Source organism: Palaemon carinicauda, unplaced genomic scaffold (assembly GCF_036898095.1).
Source record: "Palaemon carinicauda isolate YSFRI2023 unplaced genomic scaffold, ASM3689809v2 scaffold47, whole genome shotgun sequence".
Classification (NCBI taxonomy): Eukaryota; Metazoa; Arthropoda; class Malacostraca; order Decapoda; family Palaemonidae; genus Palaemon; species Palaemon carinicauda.
In genome coordinates, this window is record NW_027171728.1 from 320,001 (window position 1) to 347,425 (window position 27,425).

Genomic DNA, 27,425 nt, shown 5'->3' on the forward strand with positions numbered 1-27,425 from the left:
AAATATGTTGGAACAGAAATTGCTTGAATAATGAAAGAACACTGGGGGAGGAAGAGAAAAAAAAATTTAGATGTGTCTTCTTGGAAGATCCAGATATCTCTCGAGGAATATTAATGTTCACCTTGTGTCCAATGTGAGGGGAGGACTGACCACTGACCATAGTTGCCATTTTAGCGCTTTTCACGCTAGATTTGGCTCGTTTTATTTTCTAGTTACCGCAGCCACACTATTTTGACTTTTTTAGACAAATCTACCACCAAACATACCGCTTTTCCATCAGATAAAGTATATGATAAACTGACTGCATTTTTCTACTTTTGGACATACTGTATTGTATCAATTTCCGCTTTAAAAGGCAAAAGATTGGTTCTGTTAATGAGGTTCACGCTAGATTTGGCGCGTTTTATTTTCTAGTTACCGCGGCCACACTATTTTGACTCTTTTTTAGACAAATCTACCACCAAACATACCGGTTTTCCATCAGATAAAGTATATGATAAACCGACTGCATTTTTCTACTTTTTGACATACTGTATTGTATCAATTTCCGCTTTAAAAGGCAAAAAATTGGTTCTGTTAATGAGGTTAACAGAAGCTCCTGTAGCGTGTTTTCAGAATCAGAAGTGGCAACCCTGCCAGCCAGTGACCACCTGCACGGAGACGGCTGTAATACCCTGAAATTGGTGACATCACAGTCTTAGGATTATCCCCATGCTGAAGCAGATCCTTGAAACTGTAGGATCGTACGGGAGCCTTAAAACTATCGTTTTTTTTTTCACCCCAAGTTATCGTACATATACAATAATTATCGTAAGAATGGCAACCTTGACCAGGGTTGTCGGATTACTGCCACTGGATTATCGTACGGGAGCCTTAAAACTATCGTTTTTTTTCACCCCAAGTTATCGTACATATACAATAATTATCGTAAGAATGGCAACCTTGACCAGGGTTGTCGGATTACTGCCACTGGATTATCGTACGGGAGCCTTAAAACTATCGTTTTTTTTTTCACCCCAAGTTATCGTACATATACAATAATTATCGTAAGAATGGCAACCTTGACCAGGGTTGTCGGATTACTGCCACTGGATTATCGTACGGGAGCCTTAAAACTATCGTTTTTTTTCACCCCAAGTTATCGTACATATACAATAATTATCGTATGAATGGCAACCTTGACCAGGGTTGTCAGATTATTGCCACTGGATTATCGTATGTGAGCCTTCAGATTATCGTTTTTCACCCCAAGTTATCGTACATGTACAATAATTATCGTACGAATGGCAACCCTGGGTGTGTCTGAGCAAAGTGCTGAAACAGATTTTTCGAAGCTGTATCAGAGGCGCAGAGTTGCCAGGTTGGCCTTTTTTCATGCCAAAAAAAATCAAATTTGGCCTTTTTGAAATTAGTTGTCCTTTAGCATTATCATGAAAAAATGCCATTTTTACAAATTAAAATTCTTCGTTAATTTGAAAAGGGTTTCAGTTTCATAGGGTAACGTTACGTCTATTTATAGATCTATTATATGGACGACACATTCTTGAGTAATGCGTCTGGGGGAACCCTCAAATTTGGCCTTTTTTTTTTTTAATTAGTTGGCCTTTAGCATTATCATGTAAAAAGGACCCCTAAATACTATATTTATGGCCTTTTTCTACTACCAGGTTGGCCATTTAAAGCTGCGGTTGGTTAGAAGTTGGCCTTTTTCTACTACTAGGTTGGCCATTTAAACCCGCGGTTGTTAGAAGTTGGCCTTTTTCTCCTTTCGAAAACCTAGCAACCCTGATCAGAGGCAGTTTTCTTGAGATGTGTTGCAACTGATGCAACATCCTTAAAGGTTTCAATTTGTTTTTTTACCCCTCTTGCCACAAAAACGATGTTGAGTTCGTTTTCCAGAAAAAAAAAATGCCTTGTCATTATGATATTCAAGTCACAGTCATGTGGCCCAGCCTCTTGTCTTGCTGTTTGCATCGTAATGAGAAATTACGTTTTTGATACCTTGCTTCTTTTTTTTTTTTAATCATTTCTCACATCCTAGTAGTTTCTTTTGATTCCCACTGTTATATACTGCTAGATCTTAGCTCAGAGAGATTCTATAATAGTTAAAATGCTTCCAGAAGACTAAAATTACTGCTAGATCTGTGCTTAGACAGCATCTATAACAGTTAAAAAGCTTCCAGAAGACTAAAATTACTGCTAGATCTGTGCTTAGACAGCATCTATAACAGTTACAAAGCTTTCAGAAGACTAAAATTACTGCTAGATCTGTGCTTAGACAGCATCTATTACGTTTAAAATGCTTCCTGAAGACTAAAATTACTACGGTATTTATGCTGAGACAGCATCTATAATGTTTGAAACGCTTCCAGAAGGCTAAAATTACTACGGTATGTATGCTGAGACAGCTTCTATAACGTTTAAAACCTTCCAGAAGGCTAAAATACTACCAGATCTTTAGTCAGACTGCATCTATAACGTTTAAAACCTTCCAGAAGGCTAAAATACTACCAGATCTTTAGTCAGACTGCATCTATAACGTTTAAAACCTTCCAGAAGGCTAAAATACTACCAGATCTTTAGTCAGACTGCATCTATAACGTTTAAAACCTTCCAGAAGGCTAAAATACTACCAGATCTTTAGTCAGACTGCACCTATAACGTTTAAAACGCTTACAGAAGACTGAAATTACTGACAGATCCTTGTTCAAACAGCAACTGTGTATAATTTTACCCCATATTGGACAAAAATCGCATCAGCGTGTAACAGAGGCACAGATAGGTGGTTTTATTCCAATCTCCTTACTCAACATGTTGCAATATGCTTTTTGCGTTATCGTTATCTGTGTTGAAACTCCCTTCCGTTGTGTGCTGTGAATATAAATCTTTCTTAGTCATCCTTTGTTTAATCAAATTACGAAGTCAGATCATTCTTCTCCAAACAAGACGGGAAAAACATGTTGTGTCTCCGGCTTTAAGTTCCTGTTTGAACCCGTGGGATTCATTACTACTCTTGTGGTTTATTTCCTTATTTCCTTTCCTCATTGGGCTATTTTCCCTTGGGAGTCAGGCATACAAGTGTACGTTATTACACTGGTAATACTCTCTCTCTCTCTCTCTCTCTCTCTCTCTCTCTCTCTCTCTCTCTCTCAGCAAGTGGTGCACGGGTATATATTCGTGAGATTGTTTGTAAGCATCGTGAAACGACCCCAGTTCTATATTATTATTATTATTATTATTATTATTATTATTATTATTATTATTATTATTATTATTATTATTATTATTAGCTAATCTACAACCCAAGTTGGAAAAGCCAGATGCTATAAACCCAAGGGCTCCAACAGGGAAAAATAGCCCAGTGAGGAAAGGATATAAGGAAATAAACGATATAAGAAGTAATGAACAATTAAAATAAAATATCTTGAAAACACTAACAATAAGTAAATAGATATTTCATATATAAACTTAAAATGACATAAAAAACATTTGCTGCAAGTTTGAACTTTTGAAGTTTCACCGATTCAGGATTAACGAAGTTTGACGTAAACCAACTAAATTATGAGAAAAGTCCTAAGTGGAAACTCTTGCCACATAATGTAGTGTTTCATCATCGTAAAGTTATTAAAATTTATTCTTCCCGTTATTAAATTTGATTATCATTCTTTTATTTCGTTGTCGTTGTTATCCACGCATTTTTTAACATAATAATTACTTTATTCCTTCCTGTAATTCCTTTTTCATTAACGTATTAAGTAGTTCCTCGCTTGAAGGTACACTCCGTCTCACTATTCTATCTTATTTCTCTTCCTCTTGTTTTTTTTTTTTTAACTTTTTTATAGAATATATAAGAAATATTTATTTTAATGGTGTTGCTGTTTTTAAAGTATATTCTAATTCTTATTTAGTTTTCTTGTAGTTTATATATTTCCTTATTATTTTTCCTCACCTGGCTATTATTCCCTGTTGGAGCCCTTAGGCTTATAGCATCTTGCTTTTCCAACTTGGGTTGTAGCTTAGCTAATAATAATAATAATAATAATAATAATGATAACTGGTTTGTTAATGTTCTTCTTTAGACTATACGGTCTCGCTTGCTGGTGTAGACCTCCTCCACGGCAGAGTATTTCTCGAAACCAGCTTGCCTTTCCCAGAATCAATTTACACCGTGGACGTATTTTTCGGTCGACCTTGACCTTTGACCTAGGACTTAACATAACAATAACCCTATGAAAGTTTCATTACTCTGAGTAGGCCTAAAATTGTGGTCGGAAAGTTGTTCACAAACAAACGAACCAAACATGGGTGAAAACATAACCTCCTTCCAACTTCATTGGCGGAGTTAATAACAGAAAAAACAACAGTGCAGAAAAGAACATGTCACTTTAGGAATAAAATATCAGTTAAAACAACCTTGTGCAGATAGGAAATAAGTGATTTAGGAAAAGATGGACCAGCCTTCGTAAGATTATTAATATTTAGGAAGAAAAGCTTCAATATTAAACCACAGTATGAGGAAAATAATCCAATTTTATTACACCACGTGGTATTACTAGGAAGATAAGAGAGCAGTATCTGTTATCTCAAATTTTCGATATAGATTGCTCATATAAATTATCTCTAGCGGGGTTCCCCATATGGAAATATACGATACTTGAAAATAATAATAATGTAATTGTAATCATGTCTTTGTCCTGTTCGAAAATGATGGTTATTGCTAGTGTGTGCGACCCGTCAAAAATGACTGCTAATTATTTAGATTCATATGAACACGCACCCTACTCTCACCAATGTATGACTATTCCCTCTCCCCGTAAATCAAGGGATTGTGAGAGCTTGAGTATGACCGTATGTATATATATATATATATATATATATATATATATATATATATATATATATATATATATATATATATATATATATATATATATATATATATAGAAGAGAGAGAGAGAGAGAGAGAGAGAGAGAGAGAGAGAGAGAGAGAGAGAGAGAGAGAGAGAGAGATAAGCGCTTGGGCAATGGTATGTTGCACATGTCCCTTCTGCCCTGCCTTCTATAATTCGTTCTTCACGTTCAAAATGATGTCAGGAATTAAACTGGAAATGTGGTTAAGAAATGTGGTTAAATGGAACTGCATTCCTTCTTTATAAGTGATAATGCATTTCTCTATCAGCTGAGAATGAAAGATTGACTTGGTTATAAATAGGACAAGTTCATTAAGGACATTGGTCTCACCCAATTGGAGTTGTCGTCTTTGGTTTTAAGTTTTCTCAACTGAAAAAGAATTTGAATTGGTTTGGTTTTCAAGGAAGATATGAGGTAAATCGTTCCCCCTAACACACACACACACACACACACACACCTTTGAGTCAGTTCGTATCCCCTGACCTTGCAAATATAATTTATCCCAATAAACAAAGACGTAGTTTTCCACTTGTGTGTGAATGCGTAGTTTTACTCTCCCCCCCCCTCTCTCTCTCTCTCTCTCTCTCTCTCTCTCTCTCTCTCTCTCTCTAACATTTATCTCTATAAACAAAGACGTAGTTTTCCCAGTTGCGTGTGGATGCGTAGTTTTACCCCCCCCCCCTCTCTCTCTCTCTCTCTCTCTCTCTCTCTCTCTCTCTCTCAAGGAGTGCAGGCAAGAATATGCCTACATAATTATTTTGAATATGAAATCAGTCTACGATTAATTTCATCGTACCTTGGCCAAGGTCAAATCGATTGCGCCATGTTTAAGCAAGAGATAACCGCCAATAACGTAAAGTTTTGTAACGAATACCAACGAAGATATAAAAAATAGGGCCATTCCCTAATCGTTAGTTATCGTTGAAACGTTCTGAACGTTTGATACAGATGTTAATATCATTTAAATGTTGCTCAAGATGATGCAATAATTTTTCGCTTGTGTGTGGTCTACCGGTATTCCCCCCCCCCCCCCCTGGCTCACCGTTCTCTTTAGGAGTGAAAGGGGGAACTAAAATATATTCGTGTCTTTGGTCTATACTTATTTCTCTGTTAATAGTGAGTAATTAATAAGGTGTGGATGCCTTTTATGGTAATATAGAAGACTAATATTTACACGGTACACCTTTTAAAAGTAAAATAGACTAAATATATCTACAGTAAGTAAAAATATTAACCCGAGTGTTTTGACCGACATCTAGGAGTGAAAGGGGAACTAAAATATATTCCTTTCTGGTGTATACGTTTTCTCTGTTAATAGTGAGTAATTAATAAGGTGTGGATGCCTTTTATGGTAATATCGAAGACTAATATTTAGACGGTACATTTTTTAAAAGTAAAGTAGACTAAATATATCTACAGTAAGTAAAAATATTAACCCGAGTGTTTTGACCGACATCTAGGAGTGAAAGGGGGAACTAAAATATATTCCTTTCTGGTGTATACGTTTTCTCTGTTAATAGTGAGTAATTTTTTTTATCTTTTATTATAAAAATACAATTACATCTTAGCAATTTACATTATATACGTAATTATTCTTTACAAAATACTGATATGAACTACATTGTTTTACATAGTTTTAAATCAGCTCAATACAAATTAAATCAATTAATACATATTTCTCTGTTAATATTGAGTAATTTTTTTTTATCTTTTATTGTAAAAATACAATTACATCTTAGCAATTTACATTATATACGTAATTATTCTTTACAAAATACTGATATGAACTACATTGTTTTACATAGTTTTAAATCAGCTCAATACAAATTAAATCAATTAATACATATTTCTCTGTTAATATTGAGTAATTTTTTTTTATCTTTTATTGTAAAAATACAATTACATCTTAGCAATTTACATTATATACGTAATTATTCTTTACAAAATACTGATATGAACTACATTGTTTTACATAGTTATAAATCAGCTCAATACAAATTAAATCAATTAATAAATATATAATATGCAATAGTTTTATTGTACAAACGTTCTTAACTTATAATTATGTTACATATTTAAGTAATTATCATAAATGTACTCTTTTGTAAATATCTTATTTAATTCTTTTTTTAAAGTATTTCTTATTAAATTTTTTGTTTTTAACATTCTATTTCTTATGAATATAAGTAAATGTGAGTAATTAATAAGGTGTGGATGCCTTTTATGGTAATATCGAAGCCTAATATTTAGATGGTACACTTTTTAAAAGTAAAATAGACTAAATATATCTACAATAAGTAAAAATATTAACCCGAGTGTTTTGACTGACATATGTGTTTGTGATAAAGAATTCGATGACTTGCAAAGAAATTTATCATATATTTGTTATATATAAACGGTTGTGGTTGTAATTTATATAAATTTTATCATTTTTTTTTCTTTTTTTTTAGTATTTTGAATTCCAAACATGCGAGGAACCGATAGTAATATCCTTTAATTCAGTATCACAGATTCACGGTGCTAACCTTATTCTATTAGTTAAATTAACTGTTTGTTTAAAAGACTGTAATTGATAAATTATCAACAAAATCAAACTGTTAATTATATTTAATTGTATGTCGCTAAATTTATCGTTTGTAGCTTTACGAAGAGAGTTTAGCGTAAGATGTCGTCGAGCTCCTACTAAATAATAGTAAGAAGAAGATTTTCTTACAATCAGCTGATAATGTAAACAAAAGATCCGTGAAGTGTGAATGGCCTTCGGAAAACGCACAGTGGAACGTTTTTATTTGACATTTTGTGCAGTGTGTGATTCTATCCAGATGTTATAGTTATTGGATATATAGAAGAGACAGCATTTAATAATAGAAGCCTACTGAAAATGGATTGCAAAGCTAATCTCAGGTATAATCGAGTTGTGTTTGAGTATATTCAAAGGAGTTGTCGTAACTTAGGCATTGCAAAACCCGAGTTTACCATAATTTGGTGTATGTGTGATGCTTCCATATACAAATTATTGCTGGCCTACCCAGCCGTAAAAGTGGATTGATCTATATTCGAGTAAAACTGGGTGGCTTATCGGAGCCTCTGCCGTTTATGGGGACAGCCCTTCGACCGGCCGAAAATCGAGGTAAAAAGTCCGAAATCGGCTCTTTTTTTTACGGGAATGATTTGTTAGATAATGTAGATTGACGGGACAGTATTAAATTGTAAAACTGAATGTTTCTTGAAATCGAGTAAAAAAAAGTCCGAAATCGGCTCTTTTTACGGGAATGATTACATGACGCGTCCTTAAAAACTACAAACTTAACGAAGGGGTAAATATGTAGATTGAAGGGACAGTATTAAATTGTAAAACCGAATGATATTATGACGTGTCCTTAAAAACTACAAACTTAACGAAGGGGTAAATATGTAGATTGACGGGACAGTATTAAATTGTAAAACCGAATGATATTATGACGTGTCCTTAAAAACTACAAACTTAACGAAGGGGTAAATATGTAGATTGACGGGACAGTATTAAATTGTAAAACCGAAGGAACCCTCTGGTCATGGATGTCGGAAATGTGCGAGAAAAATGGACAACTAACCCAAAATTCCCCTCCTAACCTGTCCTACAAGCCATGTCCTTACCTTCATCGTGAACTAAACGGGGGGGCTACGCCCCCCTGCGACCCCCCAAACACTGTTGCTAACATACAAACCCCACAAACCAAACCTAACCAATCCTAGTAGTTCCCAGGTCACTACCCCTACCCGGGGGCAAGCCCCCGGACCCCCTTAGTAAGTCTCTCACCTACAGAAAAGAAGCTTTGGGCAGCACTCAAAATTATATCTAATCCACATGATCATATTCTAGGTTATTCAGGCTTACCTTAAATTTCGTAGCCATCACGCATGAGGGCCACATCACCTGTTTTACACTTTTTACATGTACCTCTAAAATCCCCTAAGAGGCCTTCTCGAAATAAATAGTGAAAGAATTCGGGGGTAACACGAGTGAAATCACGTAGCTGTAAAACTCCGAGAGTCTTAATTCCATCAAGCTGATCAATACTGGAGATAAACTCGAAAATATCACTCACAGAGAAACTATACGGAACAGGTCTATCCATCACGGCGGTTAGAGCTGGAAAGGGTCGGCTGTAGGTCAATCTCGGGTCATGGGGGGGGATTAAAAATTTGAAATCACGCGGCCCACGAAAGGGTTAGTTCGGTTGCTTTGTTTGACACTGGCTTTATCTGACGAAATATCTAAACTAGATGCTGGATAACCTAACCTTTGTTTGTATATAAAACAAAATAGTATTCGGCATAATTTTGGGACGATTTCGAAAGAAATAACAATCTTAACAAGAGATTAAAATGAAAATTGTTGGAATTAGGGAAAACATACGTACGAACATCGAAAACTGTTCATGCTTGCGCGACCAGCTGATATGCGAATCGAGCGCCGCCAAACGGGTGTTATTATAATCAGGCAGGAAACAATGATTGCGGGAAATTTTACTACCGAGTAAGTTGGCCGTGGCTTCAGCGTACGACGCATTGTAACGGCCTTTTTTTAACATAACATTTCATGATAAATATCCAAGCAGTATCAAATGTCACTAAACATGACGTGTCCTTATAAACTACATACTTAACTAAGGGGTAAATATGTAGATTGACGGGACAGTATTAATTTGTAAAACCGAACGTTTCTTAGACTGGGATGACACGGGCTCTGTCTATCGGGAAAGTTGGACACTAAGCAGGAGCTACCCGTGACTTGCGTACGGACCATGCTGAACTTAGAAAATATTGCCGTGGTAAAGGTAAATTGTGTTATTAGTCAAAACGATAAATTAACATCATATTATGGTAAGTTAGAAAATTGTAAAGAACATCAACCCCATAATGAAATACGATTTGGCTAGTAATAAGAAAGATATCCCTGTCCCCATAAACGGCAGACACCCCGGCTTATCTATCTGGATGCGTTTAATTTACATTTTCTGGTCTTTTCAGTCATGTATAAACCATGACATTAAAATCCTTCACACAAGGTCTCTGATCAAATCAAAGGTTTGTCTCCTGTGTTGCTGGAAGCAATATTGCTCAAAGGCAAACATAAGCTTTGCGATGTAGGAAACGTACCTATATGTTAATAGTTGTTTCCTAATGTGTTGAGAGAGGGTAAAATTTTAAAGATTATTATTCAATTACTATGATGATTGTCATCACCAAGTCCTGTATCTCATACTGTAATTATATGTATGGGTTATGTGGGATGGTTCTTTTTCTTTTTTTTTTCTTTTAGTCTACTCACCTCACCAACAGTTTAATGCTCCACATGATTGGTCTCCACAATAGAAGAACTTTAGCGTGATGACGTCGGCATACTGTTTGTCTCCTGCTGATCAGCCCTCCACTCGCTCTGTATCCACAATTGACGACTATGTGCATGACGACGCCGATGAACAGCATGACGATGCCACAGACTGTATTGTCATTGACCGACCTCTTCCTCACCTGTCTCCTGCTAACAGAGCCTCCATGCAATAGGACACCACGAACTTGGACTCCACAGACTGTATTGTCATTGACCGACCTCTTCCTCACCTGTCTCCTGCTAACAGAGCCTCCATGCAATAGGACACCACGAACTTGGACTCCTTGCGATTATGCTTCAGAGATCGTAACTTTTCAGTTATGGGCTATATGACTCCTGCTTCTTTATGGTGATGTATCCAGATATTTATACACTGAGGTTAGTCTTTATAGTGAGGACCTTCCATTTTTCCAAAACCAGACAATGACACCGTACCTTCCCACATGTCCTCATGTTTGAATCAAATCAGGTTACTTCGGTCACCGAGACTTCACGTTGAATACTAGCTATCATTCCCTATCCTAGATGATCGACAGATGGAACTGAAGAATATGTGCTCGCCTTCCCTTATCACATCAGCTGTTCTTCAATGTAATTCTCCGCCTGTTGCCTAGCCTTCAGATTTGATGTCTGGAGCCCAGAAGAGAAGGAAGTTATACTGTAGTCACCGAAGCACAGGACGACGATCGTCTGAGTCTCAAGATACATCGACCGGTTCCGCTACTTTGTTTCATGCGAAGAACAGCGTTTTACTAAAACTCTCTCCTACCCCGGAAAGACCAATACTTCAGGCTCCTGCTATTAGTGCAAGGCCTCATGTGAGACCAAGCAACAATTACTGCTGATTAGGAGGAGGGCATCCTCCCTTGTCCATCTTCTACATTGGGACTTAATCGGGAAGCTTCGGTGATACCAAGACTTTGAAGAATATCAGAACTACTGATACTGGTCAGGAAGTTGGCAGCCACCCTTGTTGCTCTCCTACCTCACATGCTTCAATGATGCCAACACTTCAAAGAGCGATGAGAGACTCACCCGTACGTACTGGGAACGTTTCTACTTTAGAAGACAATCCAGGTACATTCTTAGGTTGTTTGCTGGCCAACAGGTTTTGTATTGTATCGTCTCTGGATGGTTCCGTAGATGATAGCAAGCAGTGCAAGCTTAATAAATTTAGCAGACTGATCCTGTTACACGATCTTCACGATCCCGGCCTTCCATGTTACCCCTGATCTCCTCACCTTCGGTCATCACTTGAGCGGTCTCAGTGTGACCAGTCACTACAGGATTAATCTTCTATATGATTGGACCCCATGCAACCTTCATGTTACAGAACTTCTGGCATCTGCTTTGTTCCAGGTTTCCCAGTCCACGATATCGGTGAAAGAAGAACCTGTGATTGTTCCCATTACTTTAATTGCTACGAGGCCTTCCCTCCATGGACGAGGTTTCTTCCTGGTCTTCCATTCTTGTTTCCTCTTCACTTGAATGTTCCGACAGTGTTCTATCCCCTCAATGCTGGATTTCTCACGCTTGTTCTCTATAATTGTCGTTTCTCCCTGGAATTTCTGCACGCTGCCATCGGGATCCACACGATTGCAACTTATTCTCGTTTTTCTGTTGATTGTTATTTTCGAGTCGTCATAGAACTAGTATACCTGTTCCTTCCCAATGGAGTGCTGAAGTGCAATGCTCGTTATCATCTGACACGCCAAGACAGACAGGTCCAGCACATGACATTTTGCTAGGTGCCATGACCTCCAACTCGTTCGCACCATAGATATTGGAACAGGTGACTTCTTTAGTCCGATCTCAGCCTCCGGACAAGCACAGAGGTGCCATATAACAATTACACGTCATTGGCAAGGATCCTCGCTAACCAAGGACGGGCACTCGCTTGTCGCTATAATGCATTGCATGGGGCCACCCTCTTCTATTCTCTGTCCCGTTTGCTCTCCAAAGGCATAGCACTTGTTACCTCTTATCCTCAGAGAGCATAAGACCCAGAATCAGTTCAGTCATCGGAGGAGACCAGCCAATGCTCGTTCGTCCCGTCTATTTTTGGTTAGAAACTTGGTCCATTAAATTCTTATCTCTGATGTGGATATTAATCTCTGCAACCATTGTTATTGTGTTGAATACCTTTATTTTGTGTTTATTAAAGGTTTATTTTCTTTATTTTAGCTATAAAAACATCTATCTAGTGGTACATTGCATTGGTATATTGGCGTAGCAAGTATTTAGGGTACAGTATAGATATCAACTAAAGTACATTGGCAAAGAATACTCTTGGGTCACAGAAAAATCACTTTACAAAATTAGTTGACGCTTGATGCATTCCATGTGGTCATATGTACTCAGTGTGGATTAATCCCCTCCCCTTGTTTTTTAGGTCAGATGTATAAGTTCCATACTGTATAATGCTTTTGGTATTTTTTATTGAAACATAAATCGTAAGAATATCTTAAACATTTTCTTCTTACTGTTCTCTCGTAGTATTAACACAACCTGTATTTTTTCAGGGACGAACTTCACCGATGGCAGCTGCAACAGCTGTAAAGCAACAACCTATGGACTTCATCAAACGCAAATCAGGACACTTTGGGTTAGGAGTCAATGGCTGTGAACTAGATGTACCATCTGGAAGTATTGATAAAGCAAGGCAACCTCAAGTCTTTCAGTCATCTGAAGGGAATCAAGTTTTCAGCAAGATACCAAAAACTAAAGGGTCCCTCCCTTCTTGGAAGCACGGGAAACATGAGTGGAAGTATCGCTGGACATCCGAGCAAGGAAACGAGCAATCGTCTCAGGTCGTGGCCGAACCCCCCGTCATCCTCGACGTACAAGATCAGGATCCGCGTAGAGAGCAGCATCATCCGGATACAAGAGATACCAATGAACCTGTCTTATGTCTGCTAGAAAAAAATAAGAATACCGAGCCAGAAAGTGATGTTAGCGTTTTTATTCTGGAAAACAATCAGGCCGAAAAGGTGAATTGTATTCAGGAACAGAAGCACGATCATCTTCAGACCGGAGTGGTAGCTGATGGAGATCAGATTGTGGAAGATGTCTATAATATACTTTCAAGGGAAAGCAACTCGGAGTCAAATTGTGCAACGGAGGTCGTTGATGTCAAGTCACAGGAACAACAGAAGCAATTGATAATCATACAGAGTCAGGTATGTATCAGAATATTTATCCATAATACCTTATTTTGTATTTTAGGTTTTATAGTTATTTCTTTTTAATTTTAATTATAAACATGATTCTAACCATATCTATTAATTTTTATTAACCCTTTTACCCCCAGGCTAATTGGAAATTTCCAACCCTTAACTCCCAGGGGGTTATTTTTTTCCCAGCACATTTTGCAGTAAATTTTTTTTTAAAATTGCTCTAACAGGCTTAATTTTTGTCATAGAGAGGTCAGGTTGGTCTCATTCTCTTGGAAAATGCCCGAATTTTCTCAAAAAATTATAAAAAATATGAAAAAAAAAAAATTTTATAGCATTTTTTTGCAAGGACGTACCGGTACGTCTATGCAGGTAAAGGGGTGACTTTTGTGAAACGTACCAGTACGTCCTTTGGGGGTAAAAGGGTTAATGTATACAGTGTAGTATACTTTATATTTTTTGTAGATAGACACAGATCTGAATTGGGTCCCGTAGGAACAATCTAATTTTACTTGTAGTGATTTTTATCCTATTTGGTATAATTAACCCTTTTACCCCCAAAGGACGTACTGGTACGTTTCACAAAACCCATCCCTTTACCTCCATGGACGTACCGGTACGTCCTTGCAAAAAAATGGTATAAAATTTTTTTTTTTTCATATTTTTGATAATTTTTTGAAAAAATTCAGCCATTTTCCAAGAGAATGAGACCAACCTGACCTCTCTATGACAAAAATTAAGGCTGTTAGAGCAATTTAAAAAAAATATACTGCAAAATGTGCTGGGAAAAAAATAACCCCCTGGGGGTTAAGGGTTGGAAATTTCCAAAGAGCCTGGGGGTAAAAGGGTTAATGGCTCTCACAGTTCCTTGTTTGTTGTGTAATGAAACTTTTTTTTACTCTAAAGGTGTCTGTAAAGGCATGGTGATACTGCATTGGTAAAGTAAAATACTGTAAGGTAATTTTTGACACCATTCCTCAAAATATTGAATAATTTGTTTTCTACACAGTTATTATGGATGGCCTCTGCCAGGCAAGATTGTATGCCACATGCTTATGATTGGTTGAACTCTGTCTTGTGGTAAGGATTTCAAATACATTAGTCTTTTCTTGTCATTCTTAATATGGTTGAATGTTTCTGTAAAGTACGAGGCAAATAGAAATAGCTGTGTAACCACTATTATTATTATTATTACTTGCTAAGCTACAACCCTCGTTTGAAAAGCAGGATGTTATAAGCCCAGGGGCTCCAACAGGGAAAATAGCCCAGTGAGGAAAGGAAACAAGGAAAAATAAAATATTTTAAGAAGAGTAACGATATTAAAATAGATATCTCCTATGTAAACTATAACAAAACAAGAGGAAGAGAAATAAGATAGAATAGTGTGCCCGAGTGTACTCTCAAGCTAGAGAACTCTAACACAAGACAGTGGAAGGCCATGGTACAGAGGCTATGGCACTACCCAAGATTAGAGAACAATGTTTTGATTTTGGAGTGTTCTTCTAGAAGAGCTGCTTACCATAGTTAAAGAGTCTCTTTTACCCTAACCAAGAGGAAAGTGGCCACTGAACAATTACAGCGCAGTAGTTAACCCCTTGGGTGAAGAAGAATTGTTTGGTAATCTCAGTGTCATCAGGTGTATGAGGACAGGGGAGAATATGTAAAGAGTAGACCAGACTATTCGGTGTTTGTGTAGGCAAAGGGAAAATGAACCATAACCAGAGAGAAGGATCTTATGTATTGTCTGGCCAGTCAAATGATCCCATAACTAGTGGTTTCTACGCAAATACGAAAAGCTCTGCAATCACTAATATCGTAAGTCTGGCAACATTATATGGTAGCATCGTTTACCCAGCCGCGTTTGGATCGTCGGAGCTAGCAGCTTTGTTATCACTTCGCTCTTGGTCGTTTAGATGTCTAGACATCTGTCACTGACCTCATTTGTGCTTTGTGTCCTTTCTATTTTCAGTGATGATTGCTAATCAAGTGTGTATGAGAACCTGGCCCAGCACTGAAGATCATCCTTGTGGCTCTTTTATAGTCAGGTGGAGATTGATCCGCATTCTGTTTGTCCTGGATGCAGAGAAAAGAGATGCAAAATGACCTATTGATTTTTTTGCAGGGAGTGGTCACCCTCCCAATGGGAAAAGTACAATGGTCGCAGAAAGAAGGCCAAAAGGAATCCTTTCCATTCCTCTGCTTCTTCCTCGAAAGGGAGCAAGAAGCTGAAACCTTCTTTTACTAGTCCTGAAATTCCCTTGTCTGATCCTACGTTAATGGGGTTTCCCTGTTTTGCCGGTAACCAAGTATTACAATCATGTTTTTTTACATGAATTCGTAGATGTTTCCTCCCCTATACTGTACTTCTCAGTGAAGTGGAAAATGCCAATAGTGATCACAGCCCTATGGAGTCTGCATTTAACCAGGTAGAGAATAATGCTACAGTACAGGTACCATCCCGAATAGATCTCCGTCTCCCCAACGTGTGTTGAGCTCCTGTGACCAACTCTTTTTTTCAGATTTAGGTGGTCAAGGAGAATTCTGTATGGTCCAAGGAGTTTCTCCTGTTGAATCCTTACTATGTCTCCAAAAGCGTACTACCTCGGTACGTTGTTCACCCCCTCGTAAGCCTCCCAGAATTCTGTAAGAATCATGTTATTCTTCATCCAGACCACATAGTGAGAGGTGTTTCCATTGCCCTACGGGCCCCTACAGGTAAGTTCTCTCCTCAGAGGGAAAGAATTACTGTACACATAATTCCCCAAGATAATTGTCTCCTTGGAAAGAGGTAGTGTTTTTCAGGTCTGTGTCCGCAGTTCCACAAACGATCCCTGAGCATGCTTTCCCACAAGGAAACAGAAAAGCTTTCACCAGTAAATATGCAGGAATGGGCTGCTTGCCCCTACCACTAAGCATCTGCCTATTGGTACACCATCTGAATGTGCCGCTACCAATTCCTGTTTTGTTGTTGGCCGTGTGGTTGGTGCTGCCAACAACAAACATGCTGCTGCCAATTCATGTTTTGTTGTTGGCCGTGTGGTTGGTGCTGCCAACAACAAACGTGCTGCTGCCAATTCCTGTTTTGTTGTTGGCAGTGTAGTTGGTGCTGCCAACAACAAACGTGCTGCTACCAATTCATGTTTTGTTGGCTGCACCATCTGACCGCACCGCCAACATTACGCATACTGAAACTGAACACGCTTCCGCCATTTCGTCTGCTCTTAAATCACATGCAATCACGCACCGTGATGATAATTCCCCAGCTTCTAGATCTTTGCTATCTCCAAGGGAGATAGACAATCGTTCCATAGTTATCCACAGGTCAAAACCATCAGATGTTGGTGAACTCTCACATTTATAGGTTAAGCCAATTCATCAGAAGAAGAATGATGAACCATAACCTTATTTCCTAGAGTTGCCCTTCTGACATCTTATTGTGACCAGCCGACCCATAAGCATCAAAGGCTGAGTTCACCCATTCCCCTTCCCACCCCAAAGGTAAAGGGAATCTTAGTTGGACCCCATAGAAAGTCTTGATTATCATAGATAATGAAACAGGCTATGAAATTGAACATATTAGTATACTTTGTTTGAGAAGGAGGTAAAATGTTGTTGCCATTACCTTATTATCACCAGAGGCCAGAGGGCGCGCGTGTTAGGTGTCGGTGGCGTGTCCAACTGTGTTCTCTAGGGCCTGTTATGGCCCTTCCCTTTGATGAAGGAATTATCTAAATGGAAGACAGCCTGTGAATAGTGGTTTTCACACGCCCCTGTTGTATACAGGACACCCACAAGGTGCTCGCGTGAGGGTAGTAACCTCTGCATTCCATGCTTTTATCTTTCTCTAGTATATTTGGAAGATTTATATTAGAAAAGTGTAAAGAAGGACTTCTTTCACCGGGCGTCACTGGTCTCTTCCCAGAAATAGATTTTTCCTTCGTTAAAATCCCTTTATCACCAGGTTCCAGGTTTTGCCTGATCGGAGAACTTCGAATTACGATCAGTAGCCATCAATAACTACTGCTCACACATCAGAGGCTAGATGAGAAAGGAAAGATATTTCTGAAAGACTGAAATATTCCAGGGTAGATGTGAGAGAGGCAAGAGGAAAGCGTGCTAGAAATAGGAATGAATGGCAAGCAATTGTGACGTAGTTCGGGTAGGCCCTGCTGCTGCCTCCGATGCCTTAGATGACCGCGGAGGTAGCAGCAGTAGGGGACTCAGCATTATGAAGCTTCATCTGTGGTGGATAATGTGGGAGGGTGGGCTGTGACACCCTAGCAGTACCAGCTGAACTCGGTTGAGTCCCTTGTTAGGCTGGGAGGAACGTAGAGAGTAGAGGTCCCCTTTTTGTTTTTGTTTCATTTGTTGATGTCGGCTACCCCCCAAAATTGGGGGAAGTGCCTTGGTATATGTATGTATTTCCAAAACAGGAACCAACTCTATCAGGACCAGGTCCAATATTCCAGGGTATTTCCAAAACAAGAACCAACTCTATCAGGACCAGGTCCAGATCTCCTGATCCTTCTTCTTTGATAGTGATACAGGACTTAACCAGAACAGGTGTTTGAAGTGTGTGCCACATAGTTGCAGAGTGTAGCTTAGAAGTTCCAACCTAGAAGTTTTATTCCTGCTGTTACCAAGTTGTGGAATGATCTTCCTAATTGCGTAGTTGAATCAGTAGAACTTCAAAAGTTCAAAGTTGGAGCAAATGCTTTTTTGTTGACCAGGCGGACATGAGTCTTTTTATAGTTTATATATGACATATTTGTTTTTGACGTTGTTAATAGTTTATATATATGATGACATATCTGTTTTGACGTTGTTACTTTTTTTAGAATGATTTATTGTTAATTTGTTCTCTTCATTTATTTATTTCCTTATTTCCTTTCCTTACTGGGCTATTTTTTCCTATTGGAGCCCCTGGGCTTATAGCATCTTGCTTTTCCAACTAGGGTTGTAGCTTGGATAGTAATAATAATAATAATAAGGTCTGGGAGAAGCCTCACATTTCTTAAATATTGTGAGCTTTATTAGGAATAGCGATGGTTTAGGGGAACCTCCTTGCACTCGGACAACAGAGACGCTGCGCAAATGATTTCTTACCAGAACTTTATAATTCTTCCTATAAAATGGTGTACAAACTTAACCCTTTTACCCCCAGGCTATTTGGAAATTTCCAACCCTTAACCCCCAAGGGGGTTTTTTTTCCCAGCACATTTTGTAGTATATTTTTTTAAAATTGCTCCAATAGCCTTAATTTTTGTCATAGAGAGGTCAGGTTGGTCTCATTCTCTTGGAAAATGCCTGAATTTTCTCAAAAAATTATCAAAAATATGAAAAAAAAAAATTTATAGCATTTTTTTGCAAGGACGCATCGGTACGTCCATGGGGGTAAAGGGATGGGTTTTGTGAAACATACCAATACGTCCTTGGGGGTAAAAGGGTTAATGTAATGTGAAAATAAATTGTTGATGTACATAGTACACTGTATTACTAACGTGCAGAACAAATTTTCTAGCGAAGTTGAGCCAGCAGTAGAATTAATTGTTTTAAAATATGTTATAGAATAATGGGATTTCAGGGGTATGAACTCTTCGTGCTTGATACAGTATTATTTAGTCACAGACTTGATAGGTTCCAAGTAGGTGTTCATAAGTCAAATTTTGTTGAATTTTTTACCTAGGATAGGCCTAACCTGACGCCCATGCCTATGATTTCTAGCTACAAATGTTAACCCTTTTACCCCCAAAGGACGTACTGGTACGGTTCACAAAACTCATCCCTTTACCCCCATGGACGTACCGGTACGTCCTTGCAAAAAACTGCTATTTAAATTTGTTTTTGCATATTTTTGATAATTTTTTGAGAAACTTCAGGCATTTTCCAAGAGAATGAGACCAACCTGACCTCTCTATGACGAAAATTAAGGCTGTTAGAGCAATTTAAAAAAAAAATATACTGCAAAATGTGCTTGAAAAAAAATAACCCCTGGGGGTTAAGGGTTGGAAATTTCCAAATAGCCTGGGGGTTAAAAGGGTTATCAAACAGTCTCATTTCATATGAAACAAATATCAGGTTATTGAAAATATCAGTTTGCTTACTGTATTTAATCATATAATATCGTTTTATTACAATGGTTCTTTATCTTATAGCATACAAACTTTTGATAGAATATCTGAGATTTACCATTTCAGTTGAGTTTGTGTTTGTATTTCCGAATGTTTGTGTTGAGGACCTTCTGTATAGTTATTGAACATATCGCTCGTTTGCGACGACGTCGTCATAACTCAAAAATAGCTATTTTTCAGGAGAGCCTTTTTAATTAATTAAAACACTCTCATATTATGTTATGTCGTTAGGACATTTAGCGCCTCTAGCGATCAATTTTTTAGCTACAATTATGACACTTTTGCCAAAAAAATCAGCATTTGAAGATGAAGATGTCTATATGGATAACTCAAAAATACATTTTTTTGAGTTATGACGTTGTTGTTGCAAGCGAGCAATATTTTGTGTGTCCTTTTTGCTTGCTGTGGACGACATGGAAATCTCTAGAAAATGTTGAAATACAGCGATGCATACAGCTTTTACATCAAGGTATTACAGTATTCTGCATATCTAATTATAATTTGTAGTAGGTTGGCCTGGGCACCAACCACCCATTGAGATACTACCGCTAGAGAGTTATGGGGTCCTTTGACTGGCCAGACAGTACTACATAGGACCCTTCTCTCTGGTTACGGTTCTTTCCCTTTGCCTGCCTAGATACCGAATAGTCTGGCCTATTCTTTACAGATTCTCCTCTGTCCTCATACACCTGAAAACACTGAGATTGCCAAACAATTCTTCTTCACCCAAGGGGTTAATTACTGCACTGTAATTGTTCAGTGGCTACTTTCCTCTTGGTAAGGGTAGAAGAGACTCTTCAGCTATGGTAAGCAGCTCTTCGAGGAGAAGGACACTCTAAAATCAAACCATTGTTCTCTAGTCTTGGGTAGTTCCATAACCTCTGTACCATGGTCTTCCACTGTCTCGGGTTAGAGTTCTCTTGCTTGAGGGTACACTCGGGCACACTATTCTATGTAGTTTCTCTTCCTCTTGTTTTGTTAAAGTTTTTATAGTTTTTATAGGAAATATTTATTTTAATGTCGTTACTATACTTAAAATATTTTATTTTATTCTTTATTTCCTTTCCTCACTGGGGTATTTTCCCTGTTGGGGCCCCTGGGCTTATAGCATCCTGCTTTTCCAACTAGGGTTGTAGCTTAGCATTTAATAATAATAATAATAATAATACAGTACTTTTAGAGCTTATTAAAATTGCCACTGCAAATATTATCTTGAAAGGTTGATTCTGTTGTAAAAAAATTAATTCTCAGTTGTATCAAGTTATCATGTACCTTTTGGACCATGAAATTGTATCTGCCATTTGTGATTGTAAGTTTGGTTTTATTTAATGAAAATGAATCTTTTTTATTTAAAATATTCATTTTTCTTTTAACAGGATGAATGCATCATCCAAGGTAATAGACAAGCCATTGAAGAAGATTCTCGGAAAACTTCTGTGGAATGTCGTAATGTGCTGATGCCAGAAGGAAGTTTAAAAGTAAATGGACCCCACCTAGAAGAAGGGCAAGGAAAGGAAATCGCTGGGCAAAATCCAAGTGAATTGCAGTCAGCAATCATAGGTAATGATTCCCAAGAGAGGATGGCTCGGGAAGGCTGTGTGTCAGAGTTTATCTCCGCTGAAGAAGAGGATACAGATTCAAACGCTGCTGAATGTGACCAAGGTGAGGTCCTGATTATTGCTGATGGGGACTGTCAAGTAGTCAACTTTGATAGTGAAACTGAGAACTTTGAAACTGTCGCCGAAAGCTTGAGTGGTGATGGTGAATACAAACAACCCTGCAGTAAAGAGGATGAAGATAGCGTAGATCTCGTCCCCAGAAGTAAAACTCGTAGCGAGTCGCAGAGGAAAATGAAGGAAGGAAAAAGCTGGCTACATGAAAATTTACAAGTAGTAAAGGATAGTACGCGTGTCATCAAACTGAGCTCCATAGAAAGATCCTATAACTTACACTGCAAGGACAATAACAAAGAACCTCTTGCCACTCCAGTTTTGGCCCGTCTAATTCATAGCACTTTTCCTGATGCTACTAAATGTCGCTTAGGAGCCCGTAAGCATCAGCGAATCCACTATCGTAGACTTCAGTTCAAATCAGATGACATAACAGGTAACCAACTGTTAGCTGAGTCTACCAAAGATAAACAAAGTCAATATCCTACCAGCAGGCTAATTCAAAGTCGTAGTGAGAAATATCAACCTGAAGTCAATCCTGTCTTAAAACTTCAACAGAGTTTAAACAGCGTTAATGAAACCAAAAACGAGTTGACACAATCAATCGTGGATAATGCTGCAAATGAACAAATTACACATTTACAAGAAATTGAAGGAGATAATTCTCAAAAACCACAGAATCAAAGTGATCCCAGTCCTCAAAAACCACAGAATCAGAGTGACCCCGATCTTCAAAAACCACAAAATCAAATTGATCCCCCCCTGAACGATGAAGAAAACTGCAAGAGAGCAGCAAGGAAAGTAAAGGAAGTACTTCAGTGGATTACCAGTCAGGGTGAACCACATAAAAAGGCATTGTTGCGGGATTTTGCTCACAGTGCCTCCTGTCAAAAACAGCCGTGCGTGCCCGTCTGTTTGATGTTCCGACGTATTCGTCGCCACGTCGTTGCTGCCCAACATTCGTGCTCCGTTTTGCGACTGTATTCGATGCTGCTCCGCCATCACGTCGCCTCTTGTACCCAAGCCAATTGCGGGTTGCCTGCTTGCCCAGCCCTGAGAAATACCAGTTGTATCAAGCGTAAGCAAGAGGAGTCGAGTCAGCCTTCAAAGCGCATGTCGGTACCTTCAACCCTAACCCCATATCCATCAAGTTTTGTTCTCTCTCCTCGCTCACCTGGGGGTTCTTTACCTGGTTCGCCAGTTAACTCTCCACCATCCAGCCCCAACTCATTCCTAGGGATGACGCCCATGACGGGCCAAATACAGTATGTTATAATGCCAGTGTTGATGCCTGTGGTGGACAATCAGGTAAATTAATTGCAACCACTTAGGTTTCTCGAAATCTAAGATTGAAATGGAAGTTCACTTCATTATGTTTTATGTAGATTTTTGTTTTGTTTGAAAACATTCGTAATTTTATTTTTTTACTGGAGGAATGCTATACAAATTAAGCCTTGGTAAAGGAAAGATATCTAAATGTATTTACTACATATGCTTTAGTGCTGTACAGGAGTATATTTATTTATGAGTAGCAAGTGATGGTTTAACTGGAATTCTCAGGTCATCAATTACTCTTATTAAATTGTTACGAAGACGCTATGATAAAGTACAAAGCTATACATAATTAATTTCTTATTTGGTATAAGTTCATAATCATAAAGACTGCTCTATTGTTTATCATTTGCTGTATGTCCATAGTCACAAGGTATTGATGCAGAAAATAGTGAATCTTATGTAAATCAAAATCGGTGATGAAGGGTACTGTACCTTAGAAATGTATTTTCAATTGATGCATAACAACATGCTGTGTCTGTTGATCTTGGGTATTAAAATCTGCAATTATATTTGTTGCATATTTAAAAATAGCTGGAGTTTTCGCACTTTTTTCAAAGTGCCCCTTCAACTGAAGAGGCACTTTGAAAAACGTGTGAAAACTCCTGCTATTTCAAATTATGCAACGCACATAATTGCGTATTTTAAATACCCAGTATGTTACTTGATTACTTATCCAAGGATTTATATCGTATTAATATAACTATAGTCAATTCTTTTTAGTGAGGCAGATTTGCACCGACTCGCAGGGGTGCCGTTTTAGCTCGAAAAAGTTTCCTACTCGCTGATTGGTTGGACAAGATAATTCTAACCAATCAGATAGCAGGAAACTTTTCCGAGCTAAAAGGGCACCATTGAGAGTCGGTGCAAATGCGCCTCATTAAAAAAAATTGAGTATAGGTTTTCATAAATTCATGTTACATTTTTTTTTTTCAATATACTTAAAAATTCAACTATTACCTCCTAATCTGTCAAGTATGATGTACTACACACAACATTCAATCAATGGTTTTTTTATTTTTTTTTCCCAAGAGAAAAGTATAAAAAACATACAGCAATAACTTAGATTGTAAATTTATTCTTTATATGATTTAATTCTGATTTATTTAAAGCCCAAAACTCTTAGGTGTTATTATTGCGTATTCTTAGATTACAGGTAATATATGAATAATAAAGGTAAGCTTGTACTTAGTGTCATTGACTCTTGAACAATGGGAGAAAAGAATTTGACCAATATATACATTTCATAATGCTTTACTGCCACAAGGATCACGTGACTTGGTATACGCAAAAGCCAGTAGGAAATAATAAAAAACTTTAGTACCAAGCGCTTTCGTGCATTTTAATACACTTCTTCAGGGTACAATAAAAAGTGAGACATAGTTGAAGGACGTCAATAAGTAAAATAGGATAAAAACAAAAAATTTTTTTTTTGAACAGTAGAGAAATGATAGAAAAACATAGTCAGCTAACTAGCATTGTCAAACAATCAAACAACCCACAGCCAAAATTTTTATTGTACCCTGAAGAAGTGTATTAAAATGCACGAAAGCGCTTGGTACTAAAGCTTTTTATTATTTCCTACTGGCTTTTGCGTATACATTTCATAATGTAAATTATCTTTACCCAAGGGATAACTTGATTAGATTCGTTGAGAAAACGTGCTCCTTATTCCAAGAACGATTTCCTTCGTTGAGCGATAAATATCTTTGGATAGAATCAAGATGATGCTAAAGTAAAATCTGATGAAAGAAGTATCTTAACAAGAAATTAGATACATTTATTATAATGATAATTATTGACTTTATAATAATAGTTTTCATAATTAATGTATCTTAATTTTACAATCCAGAAGAATTTACTTGTCTCAATTTGCCTCGATGTTTCCTATCTTATCGATTTAAAATTTCATGTAAATTATATATACCAATGACAATAATTACTAAATGAAATCGATGAAATTCCACAGAAATTTTATATACATGTATAACATTTTAAAGTTCCCACCAATATTTTTGTTCATGATTTTCAAATTAGAGCGTATAAAAAGGCTGCTGTGTTTGAATTCACTATTATATGTTGAATATCTCTATTCACAATGGTTATATGTTTGTTAATTTTTGATATAATACCTTGAGTTCATATAAAAGGTTATCAGTATACCACTGTTGTATGGTAAACAAAAAATGGTTTATGCTCGCTGGTATGATAAATCTTTTTATGTAACATTAAAGAGGTTGATTTCATTAGGTATTTGTATCCACAATACAATAGGAAGCCGTGAAGATAATCAATTTATTTTATGAATGTTACCATTGTTTCATTTTGAGAAGTCAGCCATTATTGAAATTATAATACAGGTAGTGTTAGAGTGGGCACCCTCCATGAAGTTCTGGCACTGGTGCCATCCTGGAAAGTTCTCCTGGCACTGGAACCATCCTGGAAAGTTCTCCTGGCACTAGCGCCATCCCGGAATCCTCTCCTGGCACTGGCGCCATCCTGGAAAGTTCTCCTGGCACTAGTGCCATCCCGGAAATCTCCTGGCACTGGTGCCATCCTGGAAAGTTCTCCTGATACTGACACCATCCTGAAAAGTTCTCCTGACTCTGGCACCATCCTGGAAATCTCTCCCTGCACTAGCGCCATCCCAGAAATCTCTCCTAGCACTGGCACCATCCTGGAAAGTTCTCCTGACTCTGGTGCCATCCTGGAAAGTTCTCCTGGCACTAGCGCCATCCCGGAAATCTCTCCTGGCACTAGCGCCATCCCGGAAATCTCTCCTGGCACTGGCACCATCCTGGAAAGTTCTCCTGGCACTGGCACCATCCTGGAAAGTTCTCCTGACTCTGGTGCCATCCTGGAAAGTTCTCCTGATACTGGCACCATCCTGGAAAGTTCTCCTGGCACTGGTACCATCCTGGAAAGTTCTCCTGACTCTGGTGCCATCCTGGAAAGTTCTCCTGATACTGACACCATCCTGAAAAGTTCTCCTGGCACTGGCACCATCCTGGAAAGTTCTCCTAGCACTGGTGCCATCCCAAAAAGTTTTCCTGGCACTAGCGCCATCCTGAAAAGTTTTCCTGGCACTGGTTCCATCCCGGAAAGTTCTCCTGGAACTGACGCAATTTTCCGACCTGCAGACACAGTTGTTGATTCAAAACGTCTACCCAAGCAGCCAAACGATGGCTGCGGGAAACGTGAATTGAGAAAACCATCACTTGATAAGAATACAGGTAAATTTGTATAGCATTAAGAGATGAAACCTTCGGGCCAGGCTTATCGAGGTCATCAGTGTGAAACCTGTGATCTTTTTAAGCTGCATAATAATAATAATGATTATGCCATTAATTTTTTTTTGTTTATTACCTCTTGAAGAATAGAAAATGTGTTAGAAAATTTCTGTTTCGAATGAAAGCAAGAAAAACTTGTTCAAAACTTGCAAGAATTTAGTAAATGGCCAGTGGCTAGTATTTTGATTAAGGGAATCGTTAGTCGCTAGTGTTTTTGTTTTTCTTTAATTATCAATTATTAGCCTTTTGTTATAGGAATGTTGAATTCCTAGCGATTAAAAAAAAATGTCCTGATGAAAAGAATGATCATGGACTAGCATTTTTTCTATGGGAATTGTCATTTGCTAGCATTATTGTAAAGGGATTTGTCAGTTACTAGGAGTTTTGTTAAGGAATTGTTTAATTGCTAGCATTTTTTTTTTTTTTTTTTGTGTAAAAATTTAAACCAAATTATTTTCTATTTTGTTTTTTGACTCCATTCTGTTTTTCTTCTTTCTAACTTCTTGACTTTTTCTTCATAATGCAACTTCTCTCTCTCTCTCTCTCTCTCTCTCTCTCTCTCTCTCTCTCTCTCTCTCTCTCTCTCTCTCTCTCTCTCTCTCTCTCTCTCCCCTCCCAAAAGGCCTTTTAAAGTAAGGTCAACTTGGCGTCCTCAACCATTTTTCATCTCTACTTGAGGGGAGACTAGGAAATTATAGTGTTCCCCTGAGAGATTATTGATATTAGAAAGCAAAATTGTATAACTGAATATTGGTCCCTTAAAATCTCATCTGAGATAATTTTTATAAATTGAGTTAAGGCTTTTCGAGGTCATCTAAAGACTGTAGATAGAAGACATGATTTTTACTGAATGTCTTTCACGTTTTATAATCTGACCGTAGTCTGATTCATGCCTAACTAAACTGTTTGTAGCTGTAACAAAATTTGTTACAAAATAATCTTTATATGTCATTAAGTAGTTATGATAAATAATTTTATAAAAGAAAAAACAAATTGATATGACATAAAGTCCAATACATGGTTAGATAGTGATTCAGTAATGTTTTTTTTTTTTCCAAAAGATCTATGTAAATTATATTTTGCTAGTTAGCATTTACTATGAAGTTGATAAAATATTATGACGACTGACAGTAACATGTAGGAAATTTAGCTTGAATCCATAAAAATCATTTAATGTGTACCCTTTAAGATGTTAACATATAACATTAACCCTTTTACCCCCAAGGTAAGGTTAAATTTCGAGCTCATTTGCTATATATTTTTTTAAATTGCTCTAACAGCCTTGATTTTTGTCATAGATAGGTCAGGTTGGCCTCATTCTTTTGGAAAATGCCTGAAGTTTCTCATAAAGTTATCAAAAATATGCAAAAACATGTAAATAACAGTGTTTTGCAAGAACGTACCGGTACGACCTTTGGGGGGGTGAAAGGGATAAATGAAATGCATATAATTTTTGGAGTACTTGTGGAAAATTTGTAGAGCCCATTTCTGCCCACAAGGGCCAGGAAATCTTAGAAAAAAAAAAAGATATATAAGAACTA

General features: G+C 37.6%; 2 protein-coding genes across 6 annotated transcripts in view; both read left to right on the plus strand.

Moving 5' to 3' along the window:
* The window catches only part of LOC137636966 (uncharacterized), a 60,550-nt gene extending 35,712 nt beyond the window's left edge, over window positions 1–24,838 (plus strand). For 3 of the 5 annotated variants that reach the window (XM_068369293.1, XM_068369292.1, XM_068369290.1), the window contains exons 2-3: window positions 12,811–13,467; window positions 20,969–24,838. In XM_068369293.1, the coding sequence (XP_068225394.1) occupies window positions 12,826–13,467; window positions 20,969–22,579 (2,253 nt within the window). In that variant the 5' untranslated portion in view covers window positions 12,811–12,825 and the 3' untranslated portion in view covers window positions 22,580–24,838. Of the gene's footprint in view, window positions 1–7,661; window positions 7,816–12,810; window positions 13,468–20,968 lie in introns of those variants that run through there. The other 2 variants (XM_068369291.1, XM_068369294.1) reach the window with 2 other exon arrangements.
* LOC137636964 (aggrecan core protein-like) lies at window positions 24,693–25,841 on the plus strand. The gene is made up of 2 exons (XM_068369288.1): window positions 24,693–24,702; window positions 24,955–25,841. The coding sequence occupies exons 1-2, from the start codon at window positions 24,693–24,695 to the stop codon at window positions 25,839–25,841; spliced, it is 897 nt and encodes a 298-aa protein (XP_068225389.1).
* Window positions 25,842–27,425: the final 1,584 nt, after the last annotated feature.